The sequence below is a fragment of the Chelon labrosus genome, assembly GCF_963514085.1.
Source record: "Chelon labrosus genome assembly, chromosome: 4".
Taxonomy (NCBI): Eukaryota; Metazoa; Chordata; class Actinopteri; order Mugiliformes; family Mugilidae; genus Chelon; species Chelon labrosus.
The window spans coordinates 31,653,192-31,673,481 of NC_140340.1; the positions used below are offsets into that span (position 1 = coordinate 31,653,192).

Below are 20,290 nucleotides of genomic sequence, written 5' to 3' on the forward strand. Positions count from 1 at the left end.
ACAACAAGGCTGATTCTGGTATTTTAGACTAAATGTGTTGAACGCTTAGTACACAAACATAAACTGGAAATACAAGGACAAGGACTTACTTCTCCATCTGAAACTGGACTGTGACTTCCATGCGGGTAGGAATAATTTACAGAAAACACACAGTGGCCAATTAAATGAGCAAAATAAGTAATGGATGATGGTTAAAGCATCTATCAATATAATGTATTAAAGTGTCATTCTCAGATAATTCAATACATGAAAACACACAATTGTGATAGAGCCTGTGGCCCACTGATGTAATTATATGGAATTCATTCATTTATCTTCTGTACCCGCTTATTCCTCTTAAGGGTCGCGGGGGTCTGTCCCAGCTGTCATCTGGCGAGAGGCGGGCTACACCCTGGACAGGTCGGCAGTCCATCGCAGGGACAACACAGAGAGACAGCCACCCATTCTTTGGAGGGTGGGAGGAAGCTGGAGTACCTGGAGAGAACCCACGCAGACACAGGGAGAACATGCATCTCCACACAGAAAGGCCCAGTCGGCCCATGGATTCGAACCCGGGACCTTCTCGCTGTGAGGCATCAGTGCTAACCACCTCGCCACTGTGCCACCCTATATGGAATTCCTTGCATTGAATTGAAATATCACAAATAGTAGGTCTTTGGAGAAAAATTTCTCACAAAAAGCTGCACGTTGCTAGTGTGTTAACCATAACCCATCAGTTACAGTATCTCTCAGACAGAGACAGTAGGCAGAAATAACATTCAACTGGCAGATGATGCCATGTAGGCAACATTCAAAAAACATGCAATTACCAATTATCAATTACCAATTATGACCAAAAAGATGAATGTACAGAGCATTATTTTTAGCTCATTGTTTAGTTTTACAGATCCATGCTATTGCCTTGGTTCATTCTCACTGCTTGTAACATGTAGTTTCAGAGAAAGGCAGTTAAAAACCCACTGTAAATGCCAAATAGATGCACTTAGATGCTAAATGGTGAATCTGGTGGAGCATTTAGCAGCTAAAGAGACGCTATTTCCCATAAGAGTTGGTGAAGATAAACACATGGAGCTAAACAACAGAAAATAATGGTTTACTCTTTAACTGGATGTGTCAAGTGTGTTAAGCAACTGTTCTGCAACAAGTTCCTCATATCTACTGTACATGATACCACTGGCGCTGTGTTGGCCACCTATTACATGTGAGCAGAAAACAAATCAAACAGTCATGCAGGTTTTGTTTCATGTTTACGTGATTTAAAAGAAGAGTGAGTACAAAAGTGTGGTTGTTGGGGACAAGTGATACTCATACTACTATAAATCTCTTCATTCAAGGTTGTGGTGGAGACCCAACCGCTGTACATTCAACTTGGTTTAAGTTAAAAGTGAGGTTAGGTAAGGGTTAGACTTAGACAGATTTTATTCACCCACAGGGGAAAATGCTTTAATAATAAATTAATTATTTTAGATTCAGCATTTATTAACGTTAAGGTAAGGGCAGGTTGTAGGATGTTAATAAACTGTATGTCCACTAAAGTAATGGAAACTGTGTGCAGGTGTATATGTGGTCTTGAGTAAAAATTGTAGTTCAAAACCATCATCGTGAGGACATTTCTGCCTCATGGTGACATTCTTAGCTGGCCTGCATGACATCAAAATAAATTAAAGATATACATAATTAATTAAGATTATTTAATTAATGATTATACACTGGGGGTACTCTGCAGACAAACCCATGAAGATCAGTTTAAGATAAGATAAGATAAGAAAAACCTTTATTCGTCCCACAATGGGGAAATTGCAATTTGCAACAGCATGCAGAAATGATATAATAATAGATATATAATAATAGATATATTGCACATATTAGGAGTGTTCGTTGTGGAGCCTAACAGCAGCAGGAAGGAAAGACCTTCTATATCTTTCCTTCACACATCGAGGGTGAAGCAGTCTGTCACTGAAGCTGCTCCTCAGTTCTGTCAGGTCACCATGCAGGGGGTGGGACTCATTGTCCAGCATGGAGGACACTTTAGCCAGGACTCTCCTGTCACCCACCTCCCTCACTGAGTCCAAGGGGCAGCCCAGGACAGAGCTGGACTTCCTGATGATCTTGTCCAGCTACTTCCTCTCCCTCTCTGTGATGCCACTGCTCCAGCAGACCAGTCCACACAGGATGGCTGATGTCACTACAGAGTCCTAGAAGGTCTTCAGGAGTGCCCCTTTCACTCCAAAAGACCTCAGTCTCCTCAGAAGGTAGAGCCTGCTCTGTCCCTTCCTGTAGAGTGCGTCAGTGTGGTGAGTCCAGTCCAGTTTGGTGTTGAGGTGAACACCCAGGGACTTATAAGAGTCCACTTGCTCAATGTCCATTCCCTGGATGTTCACTGGTGAGGGGAGGGCAGAACGGCGTCTACGAAAATCCACCACCATCTCCTTGGTTTTCTCCGCGTTGATAAGGAGGTGGTTTCGCTGACACCAGTCCACAAAGTTCCCCGTCAGTCCTCTATACTCTGCGTCATCATCGTCTCTGATGAGGCCTACAATCGCAGAGTCATCAGAGAACTTCAGCAGTACACAGCTGTCGGTGTTGTGTCTGAAGTCTGCTGTGTAGAGGGTGAAAAGAAAGGGGGCCAGGACAGTCCCCCCTTAACATGTGTAAAGTCATTGTATGATGTGTTGGTTGTTTACTGTTATGTGGTTATCTGGGTTCAGGATTTGTGCTGCAGACAATTTGGTTAATATATTCAGTTTGACTTCTACAATTATTATTTAGTGTACAGTTTTGAGTTCCACTGTTAACAAACTGTCTGAGAAGGAAGAAGTGTGAGCCTGGTAGTTATAGGCCCTATGTTGTTTGGTATTTGTGTACCTGTTAATTGTAATGGAATATTTTCATCGGCAGATGGCGCTAGACACCAAACACATGCTCAACTCATTCACGGACCAAATATTGACTTTACATAAAGGGGCACAAAACTCATGTCGACATGTGTTAAAAATGTCAGTAGTAAGACTGAAGTGCTGAGAGCTGACAAGCATTCTGTTGATAGAAGTAATGAACCACAATGCGGTTTCATACAGCTCTGACTTCTCTACACTTTTGTCTTAAATTAGACATAGCTGTCTTCCACAGTCGCCTGTAGGCCCCCTAACATCTCTTATCATCGCCATAGCTTTTTTTTGAAGTGGTTTATTTTTTTTTACCTAAATGCGCTTTTGGTTATATAATGACTTCTATATATAATAATTTGATTTTAATAAGAATACATCGAGTGAATAATAGTTATTGTGCTTTTTCCGGCATGTAAATGGGCGACCATATGACGTATTCATAGGTATGTGCGTTTTGTAATGCGAGATTTTGTCGTGTGGGCGGTGCTCTTTTTGTTTCACAATGATTGTGACCGCAATCGCGACCGCGGTGACACAGATCGAGCGTACCCAAAGTGGAGAGGAAAGAAACGGTAAAAGCCGTTTGGCGCCGTCCGTTGGTAGACTGACCGGTGACGGCAGAAGGGAAAGCAGCCGAGACTAGAGCAGCTGTCCGGCTGTATTAAAGGGTACCCCCTTGGAGACACAACCAAGGGACGTAGAAACAGACGTGCGTTTACTGATAAGGAAAGAGCTGTTACAGCTTTAATCGTTTCTCACTCATTTTCTAGTCCGCCGTCTATCGAAGCTTGCCCTGAGCAGGCGGACGGAAATACCTTGAAAATGCCTCCCGTCGAAAACGACAAGACCGATCTTAAATCTCGGATACAGCAGCTCATTGACTCCAATCAAGTGCTTGTGTTCAGCAAAAGCTTCTGTCCGTTTTGTGTAAAGGTAAGGTGTTTTTTTTTATTTATTTATTTTTATGTTTGGAGGGGAGACCTTGCTTATGCCGGTCGGAAACTTCCAGCTTCTCCCGCGAAGTACATGGGCTCGGTCTAATTGCTGGGTTCTCTTTGCTGCGTCAATTCATCCAGCAACTTAAGTCAAGACAAACTATTAAAACGTAATAAATTAAATGATTGATTAACACACGAATTAAAAGAGTTACGTTTAGGGTTGGGTTGCCATTGATTTAAACTACATTTTATCAAAGTTAAGTTTGGCTGTAAGCCGTTATCTTAGTGGTGACTCCTCCAAAACTTGCGTAATTTATTTCGCCTAAGTTACCGCTTGGGATTAGACGCCGATATTACTTACAACCCAGGGGGTTTAGCTAAATATTAACCTTTATTTCATTTACATTATTGCAACATAATGTTCTATAATTCATGTGACGGTGGAAAACTATATCTCCTCCACATATTTTACATATGTTTTGTGTCTTTGTAGGTGAAAGACTTGTTCAAAGAGCTGAAAGTCGACTGTAATGTGGTGGAGCTGGATCTCATAGGTAAGATGGAGATGTTTACGGGAGAATGACTGGTGAAAACCACATTTCTACTACAAAATCCTCATATGAGAACTGTCAGCAAATAACCATACCCCCAATAAACATTAAATGTCCCTATATTTGATTAGATAATACACAATATATTTACTTGTGGTGCTTGTGATGAATTGGGGAGTTTGCCAACAAACGTGTGTAACTGTAAATGAGACAGATCTGAATATATATGAGACTTTTACATGTATTACTGCCAAAGAGTGAATTAAAATATATATTTATATATATCAAAACGTAGCTAAGGTTTAAAGGCCAAGGATGCAGTGTGTCACAGGATCATCCCAATTATTCAAGTAATTCATTTTATATGTTTATTTCAAATGTTGTTTAATCATTCAGTAGGGTGATATTTACTATATAAGGCTGATATTACTCCTGTAACACCATGTGTTTTAATTCCCAAGTCTATTTTACTTGCATGTTGACGTCTCACTCGTTGTCTGTTAGTTGACCTGAGCCCGTGTTGTATTACTCAGCTGATTTAACAAGACTTCACACCTGATTCATCTTTATGGAATCCGTGCAGTTTTATTTATTTTTTTGCCAACCCATCTGACAACTGTCCTCCCATGATACCGTGTTAGCCCAGGCTGTGCTGTGGTCTCCCTCTGCGGCGGCACAAAATGTGCTGAGTCACTCACTGAAGCTGGCCCTGTGCCATATCTCGATCAACCGCTGCCACTCTGCTCTGTCTTGCTCAGTTATTTCTGTGGCAGCCTCAGATGTTATCTTGAAGGCAGCATGTGATTAATCAGTTAAAGAACAAACGGCTTAAAGTAGGGATGCACCGATCCGATATTGGTATCGGGTATCGGCCCCGATATTGGAAAAAATAGCTGGATCGGGTATCGGTAAAATTAACCGATCCACGGGCCGATCCAGTTTTCTTTTCTTTTCTTTTCTTTTTTTCCTCCGTCGCAGCAAATCCTTCGTCATTCGTTAGCAGCATGGTGGAACCTATACAGTCAATGGGTGGAACGAGTTGGAGATCCTGTAGTAGTCCAGTAGGTGGCGGTATGTCGTAAAGATATGATCCGCCATTAAACAGAAGAAGAAGAAGAAGAACGAGCTGGAGCGTTTAACATGGAGCGAGCGAAAGAGTCGGGTGTGTGGAGGCATTTCACGGGTTATATTCTCAGGTTCAGCTGCTTTTGTATTTTGAATTCCTGCAGTACTTTTTTTTTAAGATTAAGATTAAGATTAAGTGTCTATTGGCCAAGTATACTTGTGTATACAAGTATACTTTGCACTTAATATACCGTATTTTCCGCACTATAAGGCGCCCTTAAAAGCCTTTAATTTTCTCAAAAAACGACAGTGCGCCTTATAATCCGGAGCGCTTTATATATGAATTCATTCTGGTTGTGTTTACTGACCTCGAAGCGATTTTGTGTCGTACACGGCGCTCACGGCGCTCAAAGCCGCACCGCTTGCAGCAGTACGGCTACCGTAGTCAGGAGAATCACGGAGCAATGCTCAGCAATGCAGGACGAAGGCAGAAGCATCAAACGAGGTGAAAATCATTATAAATCGGGTCATGTCGAGAGCTGTAGTTACACGAAGGGAGTTTTGGTCGGTTCTGTACGCGCCAGCATGCGAGACTTGTAGTTCGTTTAATTACGTATTTTCCATAGCGTTTTACTTAACTATCTGGCGACAAACTGTGACATTCTTGACATGTAAAATCATTTTTTATTCTGAAAAACAACATATGTATAATCCAAGGCACAAGTCGATCGGGACCAGAAAATAATTTATCTTTCGCCATAGACTGCCGTTCATATTTTTTCAAAAGATAGGTCCCATAACCCGGAAGTAGAGGGGGCGGGACTTCGGCTCTCTTAATGCGCCTTATAGTCCGGTGCGCCTTATATATGAAAAAAGATCGAAAATGGACCATTCATTGACAGAGCGCCTTATAATCCAGTGCGCCCTATAGTGCGGAAAATACGGTATGTTTTACATGTTTACAGTGTTTGGTAACTTGTTTTGATTACTGTTTTGTTTCTACTACTACATTTTATTTATTTAAATTTATTTTAAGAAGTTTGATTACATTTTATTTTCAATTTGGATGCACAATTGTTCAAATAACAAATAAATAAGTATTCAATACATTACATCTATGTTATTTTGTCTTAGTTAGGAAAGTCTGGTGCCTTTAGATTCTTCTACATGGTGGAAGGAAGGTATAAGGTGGAAGGTATGCAGTTTATTATATTAATTCAACGGTATCGGATCGGTATCGGGTATCGACAGATATACAAAGCCTCGGTATCGGTATCGGGACTGAAAAAGTCGGATCGGTGCATCCCTAGCTTAAAGGAACCGTATGTAAGAAATGTATTTCAGTTAATCATAAAATGGCCCTGATATGTCACTAGACATGAAGAAATCGTGTTCATTTCAAATACTTATATCACTGACAACAGTGGTCCGGCCAGGATATTGTCATTTAAAAGTGAAAGTTGCAGCCCTCAACTGATGTTGATGTTGTCACGTTGTGTTTTGGCCTGATGCGCCACCCTCCAGCTATCTACTAATCATGAAGTCAGTAGAGTTTCATCATCCGGGTTGCCAGCTCTGCTCTAGTTACCACAGCTGCAGCTACGAACGTGTCGGATAAAACATGTATAACGTTACTAAACCTAAAAGACCTCGTTATGAATCCGAACTGCGTCGTGACAAAGTCCGGAATGGCATGGAATTGACCCTCGACTTTTGGATGCTATATTCTACCATGTTTGTTGGTATAGGCTAAAAGCCCCGTGCTTCCGTACATATAGACAGTGGATTTTCCATGGTCGCCCGTGCTAAATGCGTTCATAAAAAGCTTTATATCGCACCACTAGCAGGGTATGAAAACAATCTATGTTCTGACTGAAATGTGGTATTACAGTACATCTTTACGAAATATTTGGCTAATCGCCATTAGTAAATTTTTGCGATACATAATTACTTCGCAAAACATCTCTCATGAAGCATAAACTTTATTAACAGAAAAAAAAACTTACTGTGTAGGACTCGTCACTCGCCATTGGAAGCTCCTTGTAGCAGCCTACGTTCCTGCTGGATCCTGCAGCTTAGCTGGCAACCTCGAGTCAGGGGGGAGGCTGAGGGGATACACCGTTCTACAGTATTTTGAAAGTGATTGCAGTACCAGTTTTGGCCACAATCCTACATACGGTTCCTTTAAGCACCAAGTACAGCATCAGCTAAGGCCTGTTGCCTGTTGCAGTGGTATGAACCTTGATTTAAACTGACTACATACAGACTTTTAATTTGACTATTTCAGCACGTATTCTGTTGTTGTTTTAGTCGCAATAAGGGACTTGAGTTTTTGGGACACACAACATGGCGCTCTCAATGGACGAAATGTTTCGTCCATTGAGAGCTTTTTACCCTTTTTATCGACCAAACGGGACCGCGCTGTTTTCTGAATAAGATGCGTGTTGCAGGACACCACACATACATACACATACACACACACACACAGAGCTCGTGGGGCCACGTTGAATGCTCTGGGGGAGCGACTGAATTGCGCATGCGCGTCTCTTTCAGGAAAAACCTCACAGACAACGGAAAATGGCAAAAGAATCGTTCCAACTCGATTTTATTAATTTGGAGATCGTTTGAACCAAGAATCGAAATCGTGATCAAAATTCAATTAATTGCCCAGCCCTATGTGACATGCTTCCCCTTTTATTACGTTTGCATTTCATTTGTGTGTAACCAGATCCAAAAGGAGTAACGCAGAGGTAGGTCAGAAGTTCAATCTAAACAATATTAGCATTTCTGTACAGATGACGGGCCAAACTACCAGGAGATGCTGCTTGAGATGACTGGACAGAAAACTGTTCCCAATGTCTTTATCAACAAGACACACCTCGGCGGCTGTGACAAAACAATGCAGGTAAGGTGTGTCTAACAGCAAGGGAGTGGCCTACTCTCCATGTCAGGTTGTATATAATGGCTACCTTTGTTTGAATTAAGATAATCAATTTACAATATGACAAGGAAAAACGACACATTTCAGGAGAAAAACGACACATTCCACCGTTCTGTCATTGTTTCTGTCTGAAACGGTGAATCTGAATTGTTAATGTTTGTTGCAGGCTCATAAAGATGGCAGCCTGCAGCAGTTGCTGAGTGGAGAAAATGAAGCCTATGATTACGACCTCATAGTCATCGGAGGAGGCTCCGGTGGCCTGGCCTGCTCAAAGGTGACAAGATTAACACACCTTCAGCATGACCTGTGTAGACGTTGGTGCTATGTCGTGGTGGTAAATTTGCCAGGGAATCATCATGAAACTAAAAGTTATGTTGTAATTCATGCAACATCACTTACGCCATTAGGTTTTTCCTCCTTGCATACAGATTTGCAAGTATGTGGGTAAAAGTAGTACAGACTTGTTCGTAAAGTACTAAATCATGTAATATAGTGGTAACATCAGCTCTGTTGACATCAGGAAGCTGCTGTATTGGGGAAGAAGGTCATGGTGCTTGACTATGTTGTACCCACACCAAAAGGAACCACCTGGGGTAAGATACTTCCTTTTATGTTATCTAATAAGACACATGAGATGCCTTTGTTGTGTGAAAATATATAGAAATTGGCTGCTAACTTCCGCTTTGGTGATCAGGTCTCGGTGGAACTTGCGTCAACGTGGGCTGTATCCCCAAGAAGCTGATGCACCAGACAGCCATGCTGGCCACAGCCATACAGGACGCACGCAAGTTTGGCTGGGAGTTTGACGAGACAGGTGAGAGCTCAAAGCAGAAACCCAGGAGGTCACGGAGGGGGGACATCACACCAGCTTGCCGTGGTAATTCAGAGGCAAGCCCTTTCAGGAGCTTAGCTTTTTGTCGTTACTCTGATTCCACTGATTAGTATCCGTCTGTCATCAGTGAAACACAACTGGGAAACGATGAAGACGGCAGTGAACAACTACATTGGCTCACTGAACTGGGGCTACAGGGTGGCACTGAGAAACAAGAATGTCAACTACGTCAATGCCTATGCAGAATTCATCGAACCGCACAAACTCAAGGTAAACGAGTACCTATAATTTAAAGAAACCTACAAGTGTTTAACTGAGATTTCTGGTTAAACATTCCCACTTACCATACAGTGTAACTTTTTATTTGTAATAGAATGAAGTCAGTCCTCGGCCAAGTTATCATCTTAAAACCTGTTTGTGTTTTCTGACAGGCGACAAACAAACGAGGGAAGGAGACATTTTACACAGCAGCCAGGTTTGTCTTGGCGACAGGCGAGAGGCCCCGATACCTGGGAATCCCTGGAGACAAGGAGTACTGCATCACCAGGTGAGAACACAATTCCAGGTCTATTGTGAATCTGACAACACCAGCCCTTAGTGATGCCGTGCTTGGTTACCAGAAGCCCCATCAAGAACCTATTTTCATACCAGTGGGTGGATTCAATAGATGTCTGGAAAAAGGTGTATCTCGCTGTAATGTGTTTGGCCAAGTGTGATCGCTATAAACACACTTAGCAGGCGGCCCTACCTGAGGGCGTCCATTAATCTCCCAGTTTTCTGAATGTTATTATCCTCAGGTGTCTTTAATAATTATGCTGCTGGTTTGGTAATGGTCTCTTGCTGCTCCTTTATTCCCACAAAGCCTTGAACCTGGTTCTGGTTCAGTAAGATTTCATAAATTGGAGTCAAGCATCAGATCTTCTGAGTGTAACTAAATCATTTTAAATCCGTTATTGAATGTCTTCCAGTTTATCTTTTATACTTGGCAAGTAACTTGAAGATTTAGATCCTTCAGCTCCTGCAAGAACCCTGAAATACTGCAGTTTTTATTTTTAGCTACTAAATTAAGCAATAGCAGCTTTAATTAAATGAACCTCATTAATATAATGTTGAAATACAATTTTTGACAGTCTCTTCATATCCAATAATAAAAAAACTTTTGTAGCAGCAGTATGTGTCACACTGATATAAAAAATAAATAAACCAACACTTTAGCCTTAAAGGGAAACTACTGTTTTTTACAACCTGGACCTTATTTCTAGCATAAAATATCATCGTTTACTCACCCATATCACTTTTGTTTCATTTGCACTTGTTCAGGAGATAATTAGGTCAGCGTATATCCATGTAGCGGGAGTGATCAGGGCATCGAGACGCAGCCTCTAAATAACTCATTATCTGCAGCGAAACTCGTACGCTGTCATCGTACAATATCATCATCAGTAGGTCAATCTACAGACCCCGGATGATGTCTTCTGATCTGGACGATGTCATTTCTGAGCGGCGCACACACCCGCTGCGGAGACGACATCATCGTAGTTCCCCTTTTAACTGTTTGCTCAACAAACCTGCTGCAAAGAGTAGCTAAAGGCTACTGTTTGTTTTACCTTGCTCTGTGCACTGACCCTCCTCCCTGTTTGTCCACCAGTGACGACCTCTTCTCGTTGCCTTACTGCCCGGGAAAAACCCTGGTGATCGGAGCATCATACGTGGCTCTGGAATGCGGAGGCTTCCTGGCCGGGCTTGGACTCGACGTCACCATCATGGTGCGGTCCATCCTGCTGAGGGGTTTCGACCAGGACATGGCCAACCGTGCTGGAGCCCACATGGAGGAGCACGGTGTCAAGTTCCTCCGCAAATATGTCCCTGTAAAGGTGAGTGTTAAAAAGACTGCTGTCAGAGAGTGTGTGTGTGTGTGTGTGTGTGTGTGTGTGTGTGTGTGTCTATATAGTAAGTATAGTAAAGGCAATATTTTTTTTCCTTTTGATATGTGTCAGGTAGAGGAGCTGGAAGCAGGCACTCCTGGAAGGCTGAAGGTGACGGCCAAGTCCACAGAGACTGATGAGATCATCGAGGGAGAGTACAACACAGTACGTAGCCATTTATCGCTTCAGCCTTTCTGTAACTCTCCTCTCTCCGGGCCTGTTCAGATCGCAATAGAGAGATCCGATCTCTGAACACATTTGGAGATGGTCTTACATGCATGTGTCTGCATTCCTTTGGTATTGTGAACGCAGTGCGTCCTGAGTCATATTAAGCACTACCTAATCAGCAGGCGTGGTCCTGCATCAGCTGTGTTTTGCCTCATTCATTCAGAAATAAACATATGACTGCTATTATAATCGATCGCCTGAAAATGAAAAGGCACCATAAGTGAAGTTTGTTCATTAGAACTAAAAGCCATTTCAAATATTCTGTCCTCGTAGCTGTTAACTAACTGAAAAATAAATAAACCTAAGTAAGAATTTACAAATGAAAGTATTTAATGCGAGTTCCAGAGTTTGATTTCGTGTTTATTATTGATGCCCTCATGTTGATGTATGTGGAGCCGTGTGTGCTTAAGTTTCGTGTCTTTCCTCAGTCACAAATGTCTTATTTACCTTTATTACTTGAGACTATGGTGCGTATGGAAACTTCCAGGGTTGGAGTTATAATCTGAAGTCTAACTAACGTCAGGGCAGAGATCAATTAGTAATAACTTAACGCGTGTGCGCCACAGTCCGCGCTGTTCTTGCTTCTGGAGCAGTGGTAGAGAGCCATTAGAGACAGCAGCTGTTAAAATATTCTACCTCACCCCCAGTTGATGCCGGGGATTATTTGCATACAGAGCACGAAACTCAAAAGAGATGAGATCTGGAGAGACGCATGTTAATGCCAGGTCTGAACACGCGTACCCGAAGCCTTCAGATGGGTGCTACTTCCGGACAACAAGCCTCGTTAGTTAGCCAGCTGGTCAGATAGCATGATAAGCAGTGTTCAGACGATCAAGGGATGTTGGTGTTTGCACTCCGTTTATTTACAGCAGCAGCTAGATGGTTAAAAGTATTTTTACACTGTTGTTGATCTGGCTAACAGGAGCTAACTGGCTAATTATTGGCTTTTGCCTAGCTGGGTTTGTGTATGGAGGAAAGGTGAGAGGCTGGAGACAGTACAAGGTCTGTGGAAAAAAGAATGTTACGACACTATGAACATTTAATCACATTAAATTTATGTATTACATGCTGAAATAATAGTCAGTCACAGTAATAAACAGTCACACAGAGTTAATAATAAATTATGCAAAATAATCCAAATGAAAGGACATTATCTGGTGCCAACTAAGATGTAAATATGATGCGATACTTTTTCCTTGTCTCTAGTTTTTACACTTGGCTATTCTTGTCCAAGCAAAGCACCAACAAGTCTCACAGACTCTGTCTTTGCTTGACACTAATCAAGCCATTTCTTTGTCCTTCAGGTGCTGATAGCAGTGGGTCGAGACGCGTGTACAGACAAGATTGGCCTGGACAAGGTGGGGGTCAAAGTCAACCCAAAGTAAGTTCAGTACCTTTCATTGCATATGTAAAGCGAACTGTGCCTTTAAGACTCGCTGTATACTCATGGTGATTCAGCAGTTCTTGCCGCCCCATGGCTCCAGCCTGTGCTGGGGAACTTGGTAGAGAGAGAGAGAAGGGCTGACTGTTGTTAACATGAGAACATTGCTGCACAAGACTATAGAGGTTTTTAATGGAAGACAAATTATTTATCTCCATTTTGTTTTGGTGTCATTATGTTGCAACGTCTGCTCTAAGTAGATTATTCTGTTTGCCAGATGATTGTGATCTACACAATTTCTGTCCATTTATCATGTCAGAGCTTAAGTTGGAAAACTAGATTTAAAGTTATGGTCTCACACACTTCTACAATAAACTGTTAATAATTGATTCTGATATTTAAAGCATAGAAAATGCAGACTTTGAGGAATTCCTGTTTTGTGAATGACTGAACGGCTCAGCCAGTGAGGCCAGCAGGGATTAAGACAGCATGAGGTCAGCTTAAAAGAGCAGTCTGAGTCATATGTCCCAGTCTTATGACCATAATAATATTCAGATAAAGTTGGCACGCAGCCAGGGGGTCACTGGGTTCAGGGGCGATCACTAATTTATAATAAATACTAGTAAAACCCGGTCATAAAACACAGTGAAGTGTGCAGTATTTCTTAGCCAAAACTATTTAGTAGGGAAAAAGGCCCAAAAGTGCATTTTTGGCTTTCGGCCGAAAGGCTTTTATCACCGAAACAACACGGCCGAAACAGGATGTTGTGATGACGCAAGCAACAACTGCAGCCAGCACGGGCGTGTCTGCCGTGTGGACGTATTTCAATATACAGCTCTGGAAAAAAATAAGAGACCACTGCAAAATGATCAGTTTTGCTGGTTTTGCTATGTATGTATTAAAATGAACATTTTTGTTTCATTCTATAAAGTGCTGACAACATTTCTTTCAGATTTGAAATTAAAATATTGCCATTTAGAGCATTTATTGGCAGAAAATGACAACTGGTCAAAATAACAAAAAAAGATGCAGTGTTTTCAGACCTCGAATAATGCAAAGAAAACATTTCTTAAACAACACAACACTAATATTTTAACTTGGGAAGAGTTTATAAATCATTATTGGTGGGATAATCTCAATCTTTAATCACAGCAGTGTTTTTTTTTATAATCTTCCTCATAAAATAAGATTTGGTTCAGGTGATCACCTGATCAGTGTCTCAGTAGGTAGAATGAGGAGGCTTGTGTTGGAATCGAGCAAACACTGGAATGGACTGGCTGCCATAGATGTAGAGATGCTGATTTAAGAAACATTTGTGGGAGTGGTCTCTTAATTTTTTCCAGAGCTGTATAAAGTGTTATTATATAAATACCCACTGATAGCGATTTGCAAAACGTGTAATCCTGATATTTCAAGAGGCGTGCATCTGCATAGAATTTCTCCATGTCGGGGTTTAATTTATCACCTGAAATCAAAAACATCCAAGCACGGAAGTTTCCCAGTGATGGTGCAGGGGTGCCCGATACGTCGATCAGGATCGACCGGTAGAGCGCGAAGGCCGTGCGGGTAGACGGGTAGATGGCGTGACAAAAAAATGTTTGTTCCAAAACAAACAACAAGACAAACGTCCATCTTTTTGTTTTGTTTTTTTTCACTTCTTATTGCGACGTGCCCGTTCAGCGGCACGCAATCATCATGATAATTTCTTTCTGTGTTTCGGCTTTCGGCCTTGAGTTTTCATTTTACTTTAAAATAATTTTTCATTTTAAAGTAATGGTCTATTAATTAGCATACACAAATAAATATCATTCACTGAATTTTAACATGGGGTTGAAATAATTGTAGTTTTAAAGTACAATGTTGAAACTAAACCACAATGTATTCATCCTCCCTGACCTCTCCTTAACACCTCCAGGAATGGAAAGATTCCAGTGAATGATGAGGAACAGACCAATGTGCCCCACATCTATGCCATTGGAGACATTTTGGAGGACAAGTGGGAGCTGACGCCTGTCGCCATCCAGGCTGGCAAGTTGCTGGCACGACGTCTCTACGGGGGATCAGCAGTCAAGGTATGTTGGTACTTAACAGACAATATGCATAACTTCTCAAAGCTCTTAACAGCCTTTCACAAATCTATGTACAGTCCCAATACTGCTTAAACTGCAGAACACATACTTGCCATAAGTAAACTATGACATTCTCTTACGGTGACCCCAAAAAGTCAGGACATAAAATATTCTCAATCATTTATGTGGGTCACAGTAAAAGCAAAATTTGATCTCATGTGCTGCTGTCTGACACCTACAATGATATTGAAACCTACTCTGATGTGACATCTGCCACACCTTGGCTTATCATCTTCTTAATGTGTAACAGCAGGAGGATTTATTTCACCCAGCACCAAACATTAATTAATTGTTTTTCTGCAGTGTGACTACATCAATGTTCCCACTACTGTCTTCACCCCGCTGGAGTACGGCGCGTGTGGCCTGTCAGAGGAGAAAGCTACTGAGCTGTACGGGCTGGACAACATCGAGGTAACACATGAACAATTACTGAGATGTCTGGTTCACTCGACAGTGAAACTTGTGTTATTTATGTCCTTAAAATCAGTAATCAGTACATGCACTAGGTGACATGTATGTATGTAAATGTAGTACAGCTGAAATGTGTTTCTTTTGACTAACTGAAGAGCTCGTCAAGTTGGTTTTACTTCCGCTTGTATACCCATGGTTGTGGCTAAACCAGCAGGGTGCAGCCACTAAACACAAGATGGTTTATTTTTAAGCTTTAGCGGTTGCAGTCATGGGCCTTCACTGTGTATCTGGTCACTATGTGCAGGTGTACCACAGTCTGTTCTGGCCTCTGGAGTTCACTGTGCCTGGCAGGGACAACAACAAATGCTACTCCAAGATCATCTGCAACAAACTAGACAATGTAAGAAGAAATACTACTTTTACAACATTGGATTTATTCTGAGCCCATATAAACCCAAGAACTGGTGCTCCCGAGTGTGACTCTTTGCATGGTTGATGTAACGCTGTCTCCCCGCAGGATCGAGTCATCGGCTTCCACTACCTGGGCCCAAATGCGGGAGAGGTAACACAAGGCTTCGGTGTTGCCATGAAATGTGGTGCCACCAAAGAGCAGTTGGACAACACCATCGGTATCCACCCGACCTGCGCTGAGGTAAGAAGAACACTGCTGCTGCTGAGATATGAAAGGAGTTTAACCTTACTTTTCTTCCTTTTGTTCAGGTAGACGTCCAAATTCATCAGTTGCACTAAGAGTTCAAGGTTCACTTTTCTTTTTTTGGATGTTTCTCCATTGGACATTGCGTTGAAAATATAATGCGCAGCACTATGAATGTGCTCTGTTGCTGTTGCTGTTTTTGCAGTGGTATTTTGTATCTTACAGTGGGTTACACTATTTCAGTTGTGAGCATGTATGCTCTCAAACTTATGTGTAATTTGATTCAAATGGTTGATGCCCTTAAAATGTGGCAGTGGAATTGTCTCTCTGTCTGAAAACACTTTATAGTATTAAACTAAAAGCACAGTTTGTTTTATCTACATGAAACTACAGAACTCCATCCACCCCAGAGTTTGTCTTCTGGAAGAATGAGCAGTGACACTTATATATATATAATAGTATATTTTAGGGCCTGTCCACACAGAAACGCAGAAGTTTTGCATCATTTTGGCCGATCGTCCACACGTATCCTGTAAACGCATAGCCCTAAAACGCACTTTTCTGAAAACGGGTCCCAGGGTGGAGAAATTCGCAAACGCACCTCTTGCGTTTCTGTGTGGACAGAAACAAATGGAGAAAACGATGACGTCATTGCCACACTCCCGAGCAGCCTTCCACATCCCGCGAGACGTCTCATAACAACATCAACAACAATGGCGGACTACATGCTAGTTTTCCTGCTGGAGAAGATATTGAGCCTATTAGGGTTACCAGGGCAAAATGTCATTTCTCCTTGAGTTTGGTTTCTTCTAAAGCCGATTTGTAAACAGCGCTCAAGCTTTATGCGCATGCTGCGCCTCTTCCTCTCCGTTTTTGGTGAATTTCTGAAACTGAAACAGCGCCACCTATAGGCCTGGAATATGAAGTAGCGTTTTCGGTCGTGCTGAAACGGATCTGTGTGGACGCGGATATTTCTTGGAACGATGCCCTCGAAAACGGAGAGGGAAAAGACCGTTTTCGTACGTGTGGACGTGGCCTTAGTGAAGCTGCTCTGGGATGACGGTGGAAATCCTTTCAAGTTTATATTACACTAATCTACAAACAAGATGATAACTAACCTAGCACTGCAGATCAGTCTGAAACCACCCCAGTATTTGTTAAACAGTTTTAAGTGTAACTAAACAGTTTTGTGTTGCATTTGTGTTCTCTTGAGAATGGGAATGACAATATACTGTATAACAAAGGGCTTTTTAGAAGAGTGAACAACAAACAAGCTGAAGTTAAACGGGGAGCTTTGTATATATGAAGAAGTTCCAGTCATGCGTTCACCAATAAATCAAGCAGTTCAAATCACCATACACAGTATTAACAGCCATTCTAGCATGACAAGACGTGATCCTGTGATTGCAAGCTGGACGGCCACACAAACCTTATCAAGTATTGGCATGTCTGCTTTTAGTGGTCTGACTTTCCTTTTCCAACAACAATTTAGTATGCAGGGATCCTTCAGTGTATTAATTAAGCATTACTCATTCATTATCTTAACAATGTTTGACCCACAGAGTGCTAATACTGCTACCTTGTTATGTTGAATATTCTGACCTCGTTTTTCTGAAACCCCAAAGTTCTGATTTCTGTGGTTGTGAAATTGTTAACTTGTTCTGAGGAATGCAGATGAAGGTTGCATTCTGAAGCCGTATTGCGTGACTAATGTCTGCCTCCTCTACCTTCCAGATCTTTACCACTCTGGAGGTGTCCAAGAGCTCCGGTGGAGACATCACTCAGTCCGGATGCTGAGGTTAAACCCTGCTTGTTTAGCAGGCTGCTCTCACATTAGAGTCCCCTACCAAACACCTCACCAGTTACCAGTCAACCTTTAAGCTCTGAAGTACCTCCATCCACTCAGCTTACTGGGTGGTTGTTTCTCAGGACAAACCTAGCACCATGGCCGATGTCTGAAACACTCATTTAGGCCTATCTGGAGCTTAGAGGAGACTGGGAGCAGCCGGAGTCGATGAACGGCTCTGACAGAGGGAGTTTCATATGGGGGCAGCCTGCTGAACAGCGGGGTTACTCTGCTGATATTTCTCCTGGGCTCCACTAGTGTGTCCTTCTTAGAGGAGCGCCAGTACACGCAACCTCTTTGTGTGTGTTTGGGCTGTTTGTGACGTCCTGGCCCGTAACCTCAAATACTGAGGTGGGTGAGGATCGATGTCCCTCTGCAGAAGCACCTGATGGTGGCCCAAACCCTTCGTCCAATCCCCAACACTTCAAACACTTGTCATTCAACTTCTAAGTACAGATGGTCTTCAGACTGAAATTGAAAGATTTAAATGGATGTACGGCTCTGGTGCGTGTGACAATTATCACCATGTCTTCATCATTCCACACATTCTTCTTACCAGGGCTTTAAGATGGATTTGAGATGTTTTCAATATTTATCTTGGCTATATGGAGACACCGTAGTTTTCTACCTTTAAAGAAAACTGCAACGGTGTCTAAAACCTGCGTGTCTAAGACCTACGCCTTAAATCTTAATTGTCAACATGGATTGTGCTGACTCGTGTGTTTAATTTAATGCTTGTTGTTCTGTATTGCTATTTGCCTCTGCATTATGTGTATGTATAAGATATTATTCAGTCTTCTAGAAGACGGTATTCTGACTGCTGTCTGCGAGTGACATTGGTCATCTGTATAAATGACTTGTTTGTTGGTAATAAACCACTGTAGACTACTACTCTGTCAACATTTAATAAAGGATGGATTTACCTTCAATTTGAGTCTTTTGCAGTTTAATGTTCATGTGACACAAACTCAACATACAGTGGGTGGTAGTTGTGAACTGCTTCATTACTCAGTTGTACATTGTTGTAACAATGGGGAATAAATAAATGTTTTAAATCCTTCACATTACAAGGGTAGTTTACATTCAGGCCAGCTCTTTATATGTCAGGTATAGTTGCCCTAACTGTTCAATTTCTAATAAAAACATAAACTAAGTACTTGTATTAATAGATAAATAAATCAACCATAAATACACAAAATATTTGATTCATGAGCACATTCTTCTAGTAATGTCTGTTTTCTGCCACTTTAATAATAGTGGTGGTACTGCCCCTCGACTGTTAGCCAATCATATGACCCTCTGCATTTGTCAAGTTAGTCAGCACGACAACACAGCCATTTGGATCTTGTTAGTTTGAAAAGCACTAATGCCACAGTTGATTAAATCAGCATACAATGTTTTCCTGTTTATCAACTAATGATGCTGACCGTCTTGTCTCATCTCGTCTTGTCTTCTTCCGCGGGGCAGCAGCTTCAGCAGGGAAGTCCAGACAGCCCTCTCCCCAGCCACTTCCACCAGCTCCTCCAGAGGAATCCCCAGGCCAGATGAGAAATACACTGCCTGTCCAAAAAAAAACAGTCACCACCCAAAAAAATGGTCACACTAATATTTCACCTTTAGCTTTGATTACAGCACTGGCTGTGACATTGTTTCCATAATCTTCTTCAATGTCACCAGATTTCTTTCCATCCAGTGTTGCATTCATTTTCCACCAAGATCTTGTATTGATGATGGGAGAGTCTGACCACTGCACAAAGCCTTCTCCAGCACATCCCAAAGATTCTCAATGGGGTTAAGGTCTGGACTCTGTGGTGGCCAATCCATGTGTGAAAATGATGTCTCATGCTCCCTGAACCACTCTTTCACAATCTGAGCCCCAGGAATCCTGGCATTGTCATCTTGGAATATGCCCGTGAACATCAGGGAAGAAAAAATCCATTGACGGAATAACCTGGTCATTCAGTATATTCAGGTAGTCAGCTGATCTCATTCTTTGGGCACATAATGTTGCTGAACCTAGACCTGAGCAACTGCAGCAACCCCAGATCATAGCACTGCCCCCACAGGCTTGTACAGTAGACACTAGGCATGATGGGTGCATCACTTCATCTGCCTCTCTTCTTACCCTGATGCCCCCATCACTCTGGAACAGGGTAAATCTGGACTCATCAGACCACATGACCTTCTTCCATTGCTCCAGAGTCCAATCTTTATGCTCCCTAGCTAATTGAAGCCTTTTTTTTCCAGTTAGCCTCACTGATTAGTAGTTTTCTTAAGGCTACACAGCTGTTCAGTCCCAATCCCTTGAGTTCCCTTCACATTGTACGTGTGGAAATTTTCTTACTTTCACTATTAAACATAGCCCTGAGTTCTACTGTTGTTTTTCTGACATTTTTTTTCACTAAATGTTTAAATGATCGCCAATCATGATCTACCAGGATTTTTTTCTGACCACATTTTTTCCTCAAAGACGATGGTTCTCCACTATCCTTCCAGTTTT

General features: G+C 42.0%; 1 protein-coding gene across 1 annotated transcript; it reads left to right on the forward strand.

The window, feature by feature from the left end:
* The first annotated feature begins 3,373 nt into the window (after positions 1-3,373).
* Positions 3,374-18,719, forward strand: txnrd3 (thioredoxin reductase 3). The gene is made up of 16 exons (XM_084543326.1): positions 3,374-3,821; positions 4,320-4,380; positions 8,238-8,347; positions 8,550-8,657; positions 8,904-8,976; positions 9,078-9,197; positions 9,343-9,485; positions 9,647-9,762; positions 10,864-11,089; positions 11,213-11,305; positions 12,673-12,749; positions 14,665-14,821; positions 15,182-15,289; positions 15,594-15,689; positions 15,807-15,941; positions 17,679-18,719. Exons 1-16 carry the CDS (start codon positions 3,711-3,713, stop codon positions 17,739-17,741), a joined length of 1,797 nt encoding a protein of 598 aa, XP_084399452.1. The 5' UTR covers positions 3,374-3,710; the 3' UTR covers positions 17,742-18,719.
* The last annotated feature ends 1,571 nt before the right edge of the window (positions 18,720-20,290 follow it).

Bases quoted from the DNA above. Each gene is read 5' to 3' on its own strand.
- txnrd3 (XM_084543326.1), top strand. From the start codon at position 3,711: ATGCCTCCCGTCGAAAACGACAAGACCGATCTTAAATCTCGGATACAG. The intron at 4,381-8,237 runs GTAAGATGGAGA...ATTTCTGTACAG, and splicing joins GGTGGAGCTGGATCTCATAG to ATGACGGGCCAAACTACCAG. The intron at 9,198-9,342 runs GTGAGAGCTCAA...GTCTGTCATCAG, and splicing joins CTGGGAGTTTGACGAGACAG to TGAAACACAACTGGGAAACG.